The 15,611-nt window shown below is 39.9% G+C and overlaps 1 protein-coding gene across 6 annotated transcripts in view; it reads left to right on the top strand.

Moving 5' to 3' along the window:
- Positions 1-13,289, top strand: part of fgd4a (FYVE, RhoGEF and PH domain containing 4a) — a 64,392-nt gene extending 51,103 nt beyond the window's left edge. For all 6 annotated transcript variants that reach the window (XM_017466164.3, XM_017466167.3, XM_017466166.3 and 3 more), the window contains 12 exons: positions 72-217; positions 681-837; positions 960-1,098; positions 2,810-2,868; positions 3,060-3,206; positions 4,183-4,355; positions 5,351-5,381; positions 5,463-5,552; positions 5,661-5,786; positions 5,908-6,054; positions 7,792-7,932; positions 9,757-13,289. In XM_017466164.3, coding sequence (XP_017321653.1) covers positions 72-217; positions 681-837; positions 960-1,098; positions 2,810-2,868; positions 3,060-3,206; positions 4,183-4,355; positions 5,351-5,381; positions 5,463-5,552; positions 5,661-5,786; positions 5,908-6,054; positions 7,792-7,932; positions 9,757-10,014 — 1,614 coding nt within the window. In that variant the 3' untranslated portion in view covers positions 10,015-13,289. The remainder of the gene's footprint in view (positions 1-71; positions 218-680; positions 838-959; positions 1,099-2,809; positions 2,869-3,059; positions 3,207-4,182; positions 4,356-5,350; positions 5,382-5,462; positions 5,553-5,660; positions 5,787-5,907; positions 6,055-7,791; positions 7,933-9,756) is intronic.
- The last annotated feature ends 2,322 nt before the right edge of the window (positions 13,290-15,611 follow it).

Raw genomic sequence — 15,611 nt, 5'->3', positions numbered from 1 at the left:
GAATTCAGACATCTTGGCATGCAGAAAACTATTATAAAACTTATAAACTCCTCCTTGGCCCTGTTGTGCAGGTGTTTTATGACACGCTGATGGAGGAGGCAGGAAAAGGCACGTTCCCTTTGGAAGTGGTGAAGAACATCTTCTCCAATATCTCCTCCATCAATACCTTCCACAGCCAGTTTCTGCTGCCAGACCTGGAGAAACGCATGGGCGAATGGTGAGAGAGTAAAGACCAACCAGCTTGATCCTTGAACTCGATTAACTGTAAACCTTTTGGAATTAAGTGTACTCTTATATGTCCTAAAATCTTCATTTTATGATAAATAATTATGGTACATTTCATGTTTAATTATGATTGATGGGAAAATTACATGAGAATCTAGTGCAGTATCCTTTGTTTGCAGTGACTTGTGAATAAGTAGACATGTTACCTGTCTGCTGATCACTTCCTTCAGTGGTTAGGGAGTCATCTGCCAGAACCTGTTTCAATTCCTTTGTATTTTGGGATGTCTTGCTACAGATCTCACCAGTATGCAAGTGTAATTTCCTCTGAAGACACTAGAATGACTCCCTGTCTCAGTATAGATACGTTCTGATATGCTTTCAGTGTCTATTATTCTATGCCATGCTTTGGCCTCTTTGGATTTTGATTTACGAGTGTTTTGTCCCGGTCTTCACAGGGAGACGACGCCTCGAATCGGGGACATTCTGCAGAAGCTTACACCCTTTCTAAAGATGTATGCAGAATACGTGAGGAACTTTGATAAAGCCATGGAGCTGTTGAAACAGTGGACAGACCGCTCGCCTCAGTTTAAGGCCATTATTCAAGACATCCAAGTGAGTGCATTTTCTGTTTTTTTGCTAATTCTAGTTTAAAACTAGAATGGTTTTTACAAACTTTGACCTCTCACAAGTTGTTTTATAGCTTGCTTTTCGTGCGGTTGTTGTCCTGAGTACAGAAACAGGAAGTGTGTGGGAGTCTGACGCTGCAGCATCACATGCTGGAACCAGTACAGAGAGTACCAAGATACGAGATGCTACTCAAAGACTACCTGAAGAAGCTTCCTCAGGATCACGTGGACCGGCGGGACGCTGAGAGTAAGTCTTCCTCTGACGCTTTGTACTCATCCCAGTCAAGTCTGGTAGTAGCAATTCAGTAGTCTTTGCTTATCATGTGCATCAATGTGTTCACCCTGCTCTCCAAATGAACAGCAAAACATCTTTAAATAATATAAGACAGAGCTCCTGAGTGGTGGAACAAAAACAAACTCACCCTGTCGTTGGGAGATGACAGGTTTGGGAGCCAAGGGAGCAAAATTGGCCGGGCTCTCTGGGTGGATGTAATGGCATACTCTCTCTCCCAGTCAGTCAGTCACTGTGACACTAGCCAATCATGGGCATCTGTGAGCTCGTGTATGCAGAAGACGGCAGTAATTCATGCTCCTTTTGACCCATGAATTACTGCATCAATGCGGTGTGGCATGGAGGCAGTCAGCCTGTGGCACTGTTGAGGTGATATGGAAGCCCAGGTTGACAATACCAGGTCAGGCGAGTTGGCTGCATTTATGTGCATTTGATGTCATGTGCCATTGACTGGGAAAAAACGCTAGTGTTCCATATCAGACGATACTACCCTTCTAAACTTCATACACTAGACGGTAGAGTACATAGTGCATCGTATAAGTGTATAGTACGTCATTTGGGACACAACTTTGGTCTGTACTCTCTGAAGCGTGTTTTCGGAACAGAAGTAACCTCGTGTCTTGCGTAGACCAACTGATCGATAGAGATTTTTTGAAGACGGATTTCATAATAGATTATTATTCATTTTATCGATTAGTTGTTGCAGCTCTACATAGAACACTGGAAAAAATGGACATCTTACCAAGTTAGTCTGTATACAGGTTTTGTTTGTTTTTTTGTGATTGTTGCGGCCAAAAATGCTTGAATTTGCTTTGGGGGTTTTCTTTTAAATTGTGATGCAATTTGTAGAGTTTTTTGTGCTTTTTTTTTTTTGCAGAAAACTACTTGAGTTGGTGAAATTTCAATTGCACAAAATTGTTGTGCACGATCTTTCACAGTGATGTTTGTTGGTAAATAAGACCTTTTAGCTGTACTCATGTTTGACACGGGACTCAAAGAGGGCTTTGACTGAATGCGCATCTTGGCCCAAATCTGCTTTGCTTGATTTTTTGTTAATCCTGGAGGGAATGCCAAGTGAAAATATCTTAATGTAGTCACATTAATGTAATATTTCCTATTGTAAGATTACAATAAACCAAATATAAGATTATTAAACCTATTTCGAGACATTTTTGTTCATTTTAAGCTTTACATTTTTCTTATTCTATGGGCAGATAGGTCTAGAATAATCTTACATTTATAATAATTACTTTAATAATCTTACATTTTTGGTTTATGGCAATCTTATAATAGAAAATACTAGATAAATTTGACTATATTTAATATACTTTCATTTGCTAAGTGAATTGTCTTCGTAGTCAGTCCAAATGATCAATTTTGGCCTGGCCTGTTCTGACATAACAATATTGATAACTTCAGAAAAATCAGCTGTGAGCATTTACATGCGAGTCAAATGGCCAGATATCAGATATGTTTCGGATTTAGAGCTTCATTTGACTGTGGCTCATGTTGATGTAAAAAAGAAAAAGAAAAGAACCGAGCTGTTTACATGTACGCAACACAATTTTATCTGTGTCAGAAGGGGAAAATGGACTTGTTTAAGAATGTAAATGAAGTGAAAATGTCACGTGATCTCTGACATATAAAATCCTTCGTCTTATTTTAGAGTCGTTAGAGATTATCGCCACAGCAGCCACACACTCGAACACTGCAATTCGCAAATCTGTAAGTACTGTTGTTTTCCTCTTCTCGCTTTTTTCTCCACTTCACTGTAATCAAATTAGAGCACAGTTAAACTCTATTAATCTCTGATGACCCCTTTTTATCACTTTAGTATTGACTGTGTAAAGATTTGATGGGAATTATCCTGAACGAGTGTTAATGTCAACTCTCATGCTTCATGTCATTCGTCACAGGAGAATCTAAAGAAACTGCTGGAGATTTATGAGATGCTGGGGGAGGAAGAGGACATTGTGAATGCCTCCAATGAGTTTATAAAGGAGGGCCACATTCTCAAACTGGCAGCCAGGAACACTTCAGCTATGGACCGATACCTCTTTCTGGTGAGTAGCTCTAGTTGCTAGTTCTATTTTCCCTGTATACATTTACAATATGCAGTATTTATACTTAAACAGTGTTCAGAGCAGGGTAACAATTTGATATTATTTTAAAGAATTTCGAATTGTACCACTAGTTTTATTTAGCTTAACGACGTACATGTGTTCCAGGTTTTAATTTGGGGTCAGTGTTTATTAAAGTTGCTTGATGTAAGATTTTGGATATTCGCCCCCTCTGGTAGAAAAATGTTACTGCAAACCACTTGTGGGACACCTTTGCATAATGGAGGTTTTTCTGTGTCATTCTTGCCGGCGTGGATTAATCACATGGGTGGAAGTGCATGCATTTAGAGACCACATTATGTAGTCTTCCTAAATAGTAATGACACCAATAGTGTACTGGTAGAATATTTAGCACAGTGGTATGTGGCTAAAGTGTTGGCAACCCAATGTAAATAAATCCTGCTGTTTCCTCAATATTTTTCACTCTCTCACTACTGTTTGCTGTGTTTACGCTCTTTCTTTTTCTCCTCTGATTAGCTGCCGCCTCTCATGTAGTCAGGCTTCTTTCATGCCTAAATTATAATGTAAAATATGTAAAGATTTGCTGCTAATTCTGAAATAAAACCCCTGACACAACACTTTTTTTTTTATCTCCTCTGTCTCAATAATCATGGTTTATTTCATTTTTAATAATAAAAAAAAAAAAATAGTAGTAACGTTGCTTTAATTTTTGTAGTAGAGTAAAAACTCTAGTCTCTATAATTAAGAGAGAATTCTGTTGGTATTATTCAGGATAAGACGGTGTCAGTCATGTTGCCCGTCGCTTCAGAAAAAGCCCCGGCTCCTCCACTAGCATTCAAGCCTTTAGGCTTTGCAGGGGGTAGCTAGCTGAACCTAGCTTTTTTCCTTTTTTTTTTTTTTTTGGCAAAGTTGTTAATTATACCTTAAATGAAATTGAATCTCTTTACCCTGTCTCCAGTTCAACCACATGCTGCTCTACTGCGTTCCCAAGTTCAGCCTGGTGGGCCAAAAGTTTACGGTGCGCACACGAATCGGCATCGATGGGATGAAGGTGACCGAGACATACAATGAGGATTACCCTCATACGTTCCAGGTGTCTGGGAAGGAGCGTACCCTCGAGCTGCAGGCCAGGTAAATGTCAGTTTTGTTGTGTATCAGTCACAGGCAGAGACAGTAGAGGTAAACATTATCATGCAACACGACAGATGAAATGTACGTAGTGCTTCTAGTTATAGCTAATTTGTTGCCCCTGTCCCTGGTTAGGCTTTTATGACAGGGACTGATCATCTACAGTATAAAGCGCACACTATATGGTGGTGGACAAATGTATCACATTTATGCGGTCTCAAGGGGCAAATCCTGATGATCCCACAGGCATCCGTGACAGGGAGTCCAAGAGAGAAAAAGGGAAGGAGGGGTGATGTAATTCTCTCTTTCTCTCTCTCTCTCGCTCTCTCTCGCTCTCTCCCTCTCCTGTTGATCACATTTGATCATTGGCATTTGTGAGCTCACGCATGCGGAAGTGGGCGGATAGCACTTTCCTCCGAGTGTGTTACGCCGCCCCCTGATGTTGCACGAGCAGCAGTTCAAAAAGATGCGGTCAGCTGGCTTCACATGCCTCGGAGGAAGCACGTGATAGCCTTAACCCTCTGTGGTTGGTAGCCGTCATGTGATAGAGAAGAAATGGCTGATGGGTGGGAATTGGGCATGACTAAATTAGGGAGGGGGAAAAATTTTTGACTTTATTTTAAATGGTAAATGTCTGCACTTATACAGCACTTTTTTAACCTTAATGGTTCCAAAGCGCTTTACACTGTGTCTCATTCACCCATTCACACACACACACACACTCACACACCAATGGTAGCAGAGCTGCCATGCAAGGCGCTAACTTTCCATTTTTATGTGTCTAACATTTTTAGGGCTGCAACTAACAATTATTTTCATAAATATGTTGGCTCCCCCGTGCCACGCGCAGACCAACTAATCATTAATGAGATTCGTTGACATCGATTTTCATAATCGATTATTATCGAATTTATTTCGATTTATTTTATATCGTGTTTTTTTTTTTAATTATTATTTATTTGAATTCATCCCAACTCTTGTTTGTTTCCTCACTCCAGCACCGAACAAGATAAAGAGGACTGGATAAAGGTAAAAAGTGTGACTTTAGCTTGTACTGCTTTCGTTTATCACGAGGAGGTTCCTCTGACAGCAGTGTTGTGTGAATTTTAGGCATTCCAAGCAACAATAGAGATCTTTCACCAAAAGAATGAGACATTTAAAATGGCTGCTAAAGAAGTGGAGGAAGTATCAGAAGTGTCGGTGAGTATCTATTTTTGAATCTGCCAGTATTGGTTCGGTTCGCACATTAGCTGTTGGTTGATATATTTGACGACTGATTTTTGATGTGTGTATGCGTTCGCCTGTCAGATAACAGACCTGGGGAAACGAGCACCACGCTGGATCCGAGACAACGAGGTGACCATGTGTATGAAGTGTAGGGAACCTTTCAACGCTCTCACACGCAGGAGGCATCACTGTCGAGCTTGTGGTTATGTAAGTGACACAATACAATGTTTTGCTCCTAATATAGCCTCAGGTTGTTTATTATTGCTCAGTGCATTTAGGAGCAAGTGACCCGCTCTTTCTGATGTTTTTTCTTTTTTTCACCCATCAGGTGGTATGCTGGAAGTGTTCAGACAATAAGGCTCCTCTGGAGTATGATGGCAATAAGATGAATAAAGTGTGTCGAGACTGTTACTGCATTTTGAAAGGCCATACAGACAGCGAGGAGAAGGAGGGCAAGAAGAAAGGCATTCTGGAGGTGAGGAGATTTATATTAAATCACCTCTTGTAATATGGACAGATATCACTATTATTTTTTATACTTGCATGAAATGGCTGGGTCTACTTTTAATCCCTGAGGACGAGTCCTTTAAAGCAGCAGATTGTCATTTTTAGGTTCTTCTGCTGTACAAGATCAAATTACAACTGCACTTCCATTCAATTCAAGTTTATTTCTATAGCACTTTTAACAATAGTCATTGTTACAAAGAAGCTGGATGTAGGTTTAGATCCCGAATGAGCAAGCTAGGGGTAACAATGCTGAGGAAAAACTCCTTGAGATGGCAAGAGGAAGAAATCTTGAGAGGAACAAGACCCAAAAGGAAACCCGTCGTCTTCTGTGTGACACCCAACAGTGGCCTTACAAATCATTACTATTTTACAATTGCGTGCTGCACAGTCAAACAGTACTGTTGTATAAGCATCATAGCCTTTATGATTAAAACTGTTTAAAAAATATGTTCCTGTAAGTTTTTTTTTTTAAGCAAAAGGAGAGCTAGAGCTCTGTTCCAGCTGGGAGTGGAGCTTCTATCCAGGCCAGAAAAATGCAAACAGAAGTCTTAAACAAAGCAACTAGCTGGAGCTGACTTTCCCAAAAGCATTATGAAATGCTAGAGGGCACATCACACTGAACACTGCCTCTACTCCATCCATCCATACAGTCTACAGCTAATGTTTAAGTGTTTCTAGGTCTAGATTCATCTTGCAAGTCATCATAAAGATACCTTGGGAAAATATTTTATCAGAACAAGTTTCCCCAAAAGCATTATGAAATGGTAGAGGGTGCATCACACTCTTTCTACTCCATCCATCCATTTTCTACACCGATTATCCTACACAGGGCCACAGGGGAGCCTGGAACCTATCCCAGGGAACTTGGGGAGCACCCTGTACCATCAGGGTACCAAACCATCCTGGGACACAAATTCACACGTTCAGACACCTGTTCACACACTACGGACAATTTGGAAATGCCAATGTCTTCGAACTGGTGGAGGAAACTGGAGTACTGTGAGGAAACCCCTGAAGCATGCCTTGTATTTTACACAAACACACATTAATAACAGCCTACAGTTAATGTTTGAGTGTTTCTATATCTAGAATCATCATGCAAGTCAACATAAAGATACCTTAACAAAATGGTTATTCATAAAAATAATGCATCAGAACCAGTTTCCCCAAAAGCATTATAAAGTTAAGGTGTTGACACAGGGTGGAGGTGTGAGTCGAACGTGCTAACCACTAAGCCACTGTGCCCTCCTACTCTCTCTGTGTTTATTTATGATGCCTTGCATGATGATTCTAGAACTAGAAACACATAAACATTAGCTGTTTTGTTATTAATGTGTGTTTGTGTAAAATAATTAGAGCACTAGGATTACTGTGGAGTGCAGAACGCTGTCACACTGTGGAGATGATGGCATGAAAATCTGTTTCAGTGAAGGTTACAGAGAGTGAAGTACTGCTTTGTTCCCTCATCAGAGGTGTTTGCTATGTGTAAAGGTGTATGTATTCTCAGTGAAAGCCACAACGGCTTTTACTGTTCTGCACCCCCCACCCCCCCGTTTTAGTTTCAGCTAACGTCGCCCTGCAGTCTTACACGGGAAGTGTGTGACTCGTATATCGCTTTAAATAATTGTGTTTAACCTGCTCGCTCTCTCTCTCTCTCTCTCTCTCTCTCTCTCTCTCTCTCTCTCTCTCTCTCTTTTCATGTCAGATCGAAGCAGCACAGTTCTCAGGCAGTAGTATAATGTGTGGCTTCCTGCAGTACTGTGATAAGAATAAACCCTGGCAGAAAGTCTGGTGTGTTATTCCTCAGAAAGAGGCTTTAGTGCTCTATCTGTATGGAGCACCGCAGGTGAGTGGAACAAGGCTACAGTGTATCATCACCTAGTCACTTTACAAAACAATCTTCAGTGTCGACTGCTTCTTGACCCAACAATTTGGTCATAGGTTTTAAGGCAAATCTCCCTTGTGACACATGGTATAGGAAGCACTTCTGCTTCTGCTTTAGACGGCAATAACAGTCAATCAGGATTTAGTTTAAACCTATTTTTGCAGTTTAAACTAAGCATTGCGTTTTCAACTGAAAAATGCCTGCATATCATTGTAATATTCTTAATAACACAGTATGTTTATGGTTATAAATGCTACTTGCTATACTTTATTACTCGGTTACTGTTATTAATGCGGATGAAGTTAACATAGTCATTTATTCCACGGTGCTGTTGAATTCTCAGATTTGATTGGTCAGAAGGTGTGGATTAGTTCTGACAGTAGCCCTAGATGCAAGGTTTATGTTAATGCCTTGTTGTAAATCGTTATAATTTCTGTAGTAAATGTTTAAACGGGCTTGTATGCCGGATGTTCCACGTGAAAGGTTTTTGTGTTGTTGTTTTTTTTTTAATGCGTGTAACTGTTAATATGGTGAGGTTTTCTGTGAGGAGATATCTGTTTAGTATGTTTAGAGACTCCAGTGTCAGCACTTTATTCAAAGGTTACTGTTCCTTTAAGTTTTCTGGTTGGAGGAAAGACAAGCCTTTTCTTTGTTTTATTAACTCTGAGAGAGGCTGGCGAGAGAACAACCGTTATAACACAAGTGAAAACAGGAACTACTGTAACTTGTTCTGCAAATGTTCCCCAGCATTAAAAGTTGCGGTGTAAGATTGACTAAAACACTTCGGGAAGTAGTGTTATTGGGAAGATTTGCAACCTCTGGGTTGGTAACAGTAGCTCCGCTTCACATCAAGCTGCATCACACCACTCTGTCGTTGTTTACTTTCCTATACGAGCATGCACCTTGTGGGGTTTGTTTGTTTTTCCTTACTTACAAAGAGAGTTTATAATAATAAATTGACCACACAATAAAAATGATACAAAGCAAGAGTACAACTGTTTGTGTTGTCGTCGTCCCCTTTGGTTTTTGAATAAAGGAAGGAAATTATACCTCTGTTTTACTGTTTGTCCGAGGCTAAAAAGACTGAAGTGAAATTTCATCCATCCAAACAATACAGTAAAATGAACAGAAAATGCAGGGTGTCCAAAAGTCTCTACACTTTTTTAGCAATATGGAACTTTACAAATCCTCTATGTGATTGCCATTTTTTTGTAAACACACGCTGAGTCATCTCTCCCAACTTTGGCTCCCAGTTTGGCAACAATGTCTGTCAGGTGTGATGTTTGCCATGTTTCCTGTCCATTGTCCATTGTCCATCGCAACCTTGCGACAGCGTCCCGATTCAGCCATGAGAATGATTTTCAATTCGTTCTTCTTTTGTCAAAGGCATTTTTAAAGGCTATCTGGGAAAAAAAAAATTATATATTACAGTACAAATGAAGTATGAAAAATTTTGGAAGACATTTTGCTAAAAAGTGTTCATTTCCCCCTATGTATGCAGACTTTTGGGAAACCCTGTAGTTTGAAAAGAACATATGAAAGAAAACCCAAGATTTCTCCTAAACCCATCTGACGTGATTTAAAGAAGGAAACCTATAACATCTGGTGCAGTTATATCAGATGTGTCAAGAAGAATTAGGCTTTTTTGAGATATTTTGAGAACATTTGTTGGAGGGACAGAAAAGCATACGTCTTCATTTTCTCCTAAAACTTTTCTACTCAACTGGATGGCCATTTATACTGTGTATATAATCATCTTTTTTCGCGTCTCATGTCTTTATGCAGGACGTTAAGGCTCAGTCCACCATCCCGCTGCTGGGTTACTCTGTAGACGACGCTTCACGACCCACCGATCCTCCAGCCAGTTTCCGTCTGTCCCAGTCAAAGTCTGTCCACAGTTTCGCTGCTGAGAGCGAGGAACTGAAGCAGCGTTGGCTCAAAGTGATCCGAGTGTGTGTGACGGGCGAAGTGCCCGCAAGCCCGCCACATACAGACATCCACGCTGCGGAGTGCAGCCGGCAGCCGAGCACAGAGAGCCTCTAAGAGGAGAAATAGAGCACACTGTTGGTGCCAAAGACACAAGGGAGACAGGAGAGGATCCCAGAGACTACACACAGACAAAGCTCATGTCAATCACTCGATGTGGCCGAGCGATATTACGGCCATGCTGGATTTAATTTGTGAGCAAAAACAAAACAAAAAAAAACACCAAAAAACATTGAGGCTCTCCCTCTAAAGCTGCTCTGAAACACAGCAGTCCAAAGAGATGGTGCACACAAGTGCTTTGAAACCAAACTGGTGCTCTAGGATGGTTGGTAAAATGATCAAATATGTATGAATACTCTGATTTCCAAACATCCACATCATGCATCTCAATCTCAGCCTCTGCTCTACATTTTAGTGTAGGCAGTGCTGTTACTCTAGTGTGGTATAATAATTTACGCATTGTGTATATATTGTTGCATTCCGTCTGTATGTATGGATATGCCCTCACTGTCTCTTTTATAAAGAAGTGAAGTCTCTTTTCGATGCTGAAGAGAAGTCTGAGTTTAAATTCAGGCTGCCTCAGTACCCTAAGAAGAACGACTGTTGTTCTTTCTAGGATTTTTTTTTTACCACCATATGGACCACAAATCACATTTAGTTACCCCTCGCAATAAACACGGATCACTTCGCTGCACCTGGAGAACAGCAGGAGTCGTGATGCCACATTTACTAACCAGCGTCTATAACCTCATTCCATCCCAGCACATCAGTGGAAGAATCACTCGGGCTAAAACGTTCTCCGTACAGACTGCAGGAAATGTGCGATGAGAGTCGTGCACCCACGTAAGCAAAGGACATGGCAATAACAGTAACATGTTACATAAGCTGGGTAAATCCATCCTTTATAATCGACTGTCTACTGAGTGGTCTCAAACTATAGTTTTACCCAAGCTGATGCATGTGTTGCCTTCAGTTTTAGAAAGAAAGAAACATTCTAAATATCTATGATAATTAAAGGATTAAAGGAATACTCCAGTGTTTATGAACCTAAGCTATCTGTAACATAAGTTATCATAAATAATAATGTAGACACTTTACCCTGTACAGAGAAATTGAAGTTTAAGGGCAGTTGTTGAAACCTGTTGAACGCTATGTATACGCACCAGACACACACACACACACACACACAATTATGAAATCTGTTCACTCCGAGTTACTCAACCAGGTATAGTGTCCTAAGAGCGTTGTTACCATGTCAAACACCATCTTGTATTCTTTCCAAACATCTTCCTGCATGTTAAAACTAGGCTATGTGTAATTAATTTACACGAATGCCTGATTCTACAAATTTAAAAAGAATTTAATCCACTATAGTATACACTGTTGACCATGATAAGCAACAGTGTCTAAATTGCTCATATGAAAGTCAATTTTAGTATTCACTAATGATATTGATTCTAAAATTGTTCTGGATACACCGGGACTTTTTATATATATTTTCATCCAATGTTTGATAGTTCTTTCAGTTACTCATGCTTTGTCGCAGGTTTTAAGGTATAACTTTTATTTTATAACGTTTGCCTACGGGGTCGGTGGTTCGATTCGCACCTCTGCCCTGTGTGTGCGGAGTTTGCATGTTCTCCCTGTGCTTTGAGGGTTTCCTCTGAGTATTCCGGTTTCCTCCACCAGTCCAAAGACGTGAGTTGTAGGCTGATTGGTGTTTTCCAAATTGTCTGTAGTGTGCGAATGTGTGTGCGATTGTGCCCTGCATGGGCTGGCACCCCATCCGGCCTGTCCCCCTTGTGCCCGAGTTCCCTGGAATAGTCTCCAGGCTCCTCGTGACCCCGTGTAGGAAAAGCAGTACGGAAAATAGATGGATTGAAACGATTTCTATCCCTGAAAGCAAAAGCTTAGAGCTTAATTGACAAATACTTCAACTGAAGAATCTGTGAAAGTCTTCTATAAAAATCTGTTTCGGATTAAACATTTATAACCTTGCCTTAACAACTGCCCTTAGACCTTCAACACGTATCCCAGTACTGAGTAGTCAAATTATACACTGAAGTATTCCTTTAAAATCCACAAGCACAGATAATTTCCTTTCTTTTTCAATGTTGGCTGTGTTTGTATGTCTGCTCTGCCTTTAGAAACATGCTATCGAGCCGGCCAGTGGGAAGTGTGTTTTAACGCTACTGATCAGTGTCTTAAATAAGACTTCCTGTACAATCAAGAACAAATAGACCCACGAGCTGGGAGAGACATGTAAATGTTTTATGAAATACTGTAATTAATGTTATTATTTAAGAGTAATTTATAATTGGTGTGCATGATTTTGAAGAAAAGTAGCACAATGAACGGTTTCTTCTTCTTCCGCCAACCCTCCACACACACTCTTCTTCAGTTTTATTGTCCATGTACCAAGCGCTTGGTATGCAGAATCCCATCATGAACTTGGTCCTATCTCTTTTTCCTTCCAGTCAGTCTAGTATTATTGACAGCTGTATGAGGAAATAGTGTTTTATCAACAGTGTATCGTACCTATGATATTCATTCAGAACTTTTAGTGTTATGCACAGAGACAAATCCTGAATCCAAACTGCAGGTTGCATATACAGTATAATGTAGTGTTTCAGCTATGTAGAGGTCATGCGTAATGCACAATTCATCACCAGTGAAACCAGGCAGGCTTGCACTTTTGTAGCCGAGACTTCACCATGTTGTGTTCTTGCAGGAAACCTTGAGTCCTCACGCCTCACTTTTAAACATTCAGTCTGGTTTGATCTAAATATCTATTGATCTGATCTCAGATTAATGAAATCTAAGAGCAACTAGAAAATGAGAAACTGAAAAAAATGGCCAACATTCATTTAAGAGAATCGAACATAGCTTTTGCACTGAATATTAAATTCCAAGTAACAAATTGATCCATAGTTAATCAGATGAATATCATTTAACAGAGAAAGATTTCCCACATCAATTAGACTCTTTCACCCCAAGATGAGTGACCTATGCGTTACTATCGATGAATAAATTAATAAACATTTTAATGGATTACATGAATATAATAATTCGAGTATAATAAAGTTATAAACAAGGCCATGCGTGCATGCACCTGCTATTCCTTTCTGAAAGTAGGCCTCTGGTTTATTCTCATTTTCCTGTCAGCACTAGTTACAACACACACTGACCTTAAGAGTTGGTACACCTAGTTTTATACATCTGTGTTTATTTCCTTCTCCGAATCTGAAATGCACTTTACCATCGTCTATAAAGTGTACATTGTAAAAAAAAATAATAATAATAAAATGTAATTAAATGAAGAGGATTATTAACTGGTTGTACTGTAAAGGTTTTAATATTCACAAAGATTTTTTTTGTTGTTGTAGTTTGGTTACTTTAGATGTTGTGTTTGTGCTCTTACAGCAGATTTTCTTGCTTTTTTTACACCTAAATTCACCTTAACAGCACCACTGGTCCTGTGTGGAGAGAGGAAACGTGACCCTGGACTAGGATGGGCTGCAAACCAACTCTGTAACTGTAAGGAAGAAAGTGAAATGCCGCATAGATTTCCTGAGAAATTCATAGTTCCTTAGATTTCCAAATTGTCCGTAGTGTGTGAATGTGAATATGCAATGTGATGGGTTGGCACATTGTCCAGGGTGTTCCCCGCCTTGTGACCAAAAAGTTCCCTGGGATAGGCTCCAGGATCCCCCATGACCCTGTGTAGGGTAAGCGCTACAGAAGATGGATGGATGGATGTACCAAGGTCTAAAATGTTCTATATTGTGTGTGTGTGTATCCCATAGTAAATAGTTTTAGAGCTTCAAACGAAATACAACAAAGACAACCTGAGTAAACACACAATACAGTTTTTTATTTACTTATTACTGAAGCAAAAAAAAAGTTTTCCAACACCCATCACCCATGTGAAAAAACTAATTGCCCCCTTAAACATAAAATCTGGTTGTGCCACTTTTAGCCACCTGCAGCCATAGCTGCAACCAAACGCTTCTGATAACTGGAGATCAGTCTTTCACTTACAGGTGCAGCTAAAAAAAATTATTATAGTGGAAAAGTTCATTTTTTCCACCGTAATTTAATTCAGAGTGGAACTTTTTTATATTCTAGTTTCATTACACATAAAGGGAAATATTTCAAGTGCTTTTTTGTTTGTTTGTTTTAATCTTGATAATTACGGCTCATCAAGAACAGAAAGCTGAGGCTGCAGTGGGCAGACTCACCCAAACTGGACAGCTGAAGCCTGTACCCATGATAGCCTGAGATTCCTGTTCTTTACAGGAGAAGTGTTAAACAATCTAGCACACAACAAAGGACTTCATCTGGGGGAAAAGTGGAAGGTTTTAAAATGGCTAAGTCAGTTACTAGACCTTAACCACATTGAGACGTATTTCTCCGCCTGAAGAGGAAACCTCCCTTCCCCGAAACAATCAACAACTGAAAGAGGCTGCGGTAAAAGCCTGTAAAAGCATCACAAAAGAAGAAACCAACAGTTTGGTGAGGTCACTGAGTCACAGGCTTAATGCAGTTTTGCAAGCAAAGGATATGCAACCAAATATTAAGTGTTATTTACTTTAAGACTATCTGTTCCAATACTTTTGTTCAATTAAAAGTTGGGTGATCTGTTGCCAAAAGTACCATGTTCTAAATTAGATTGGATCCATTTCTGTGTAAATTGGCAGACAAAACGCTCCTGTAAACTTGTGCACTCATTCTGCTGCTACTATCATGAATCACATCAATAAAGATTAGTAAAATCTTTATTGATTTTACCCAGTAAAATCTCGCATTAATTATAAAATACTCTTATTAACCTATAAAGCACTAAATGGTCTCGCGCCACAATATCTAAGCGACCTTTTGGTTTTCTATGATCCGCCACGCCTACTTAGATCAAAAGATGCAGGCTATCTGACGGTACCTCGAATAGTGAAGGCTACAGCAGGGGGAAGAGCTTTCTCTTATAGAGCCCCACAGTTATGGAACAGTCTTCCTATTAGTGTTCGGGACTCAGACACAGTCTCAGTGTTTAAGTCTAAGCTTAAAACGTATTTGTTTACTCAAGCCTACCCTGACTAGATTCTGTTCTACTTTCTCCCTCTCTCCTTTCGCCGAGCCCCACACGAATTTATGGAGATACTAGAGATCCAGATCCTTTCTGCCTCTGGATGGAGCTCAAATCTTCTTTAATTCCAGACTGCTGGGACTACGGCTGCTCTTAACGCCATACAGACTTCATATAAATCCATAATGAACTTTTTCACAATATCTGCTGTTACCCAGATGAGGACGGGTTCCCTTCTGAGTCGGGTTCCTCTCAAGGTTTCTTCCTCTTAAAACATCTTAGGGAGTTTTTCCTTGCCACCGTCGCCACTCAGTGGCTTGCTCAGTTGGGATAAATTCACACCTTTAATATCTGTATACCGTGCTGATATTTCTGTAAAGCTGCTTTGAGACAATGTCTATTGTAAAAAGCGCTATACAAATAAAATTGAATTGAATTGAATTAGTGAGCCATGCAAGCCCACACTATGACACTACCTCCACCATGTTTCACAGATGAGCTCATATGTTTTGGATCATGACCAGATCCTTTCTTTCCCCACATTTTGATCTTTCATTTCTCCACATTTCCA

The sequence above is a fragment of the Ictalurus punctatus genome, chromosome 4 (genome assembly GCF_001660625.3).
Source record: "Ictalurus punctatus breed USDA103 chromosome 4, Coco_2.0, whole genome shotgun sequence".
In the NCBI taxonomy this organism is placed as follows: Eukaryota; Metazoa; Chordata; class Actinopteri; order Siluriformes; family Ictaluridae; genus Ictalurus; species Ictalurus punctatus.
Note: the sequence above shows the minus strand (reverse complement) of the source record. Positions and strands in the feature narration are given on the sequence as shown.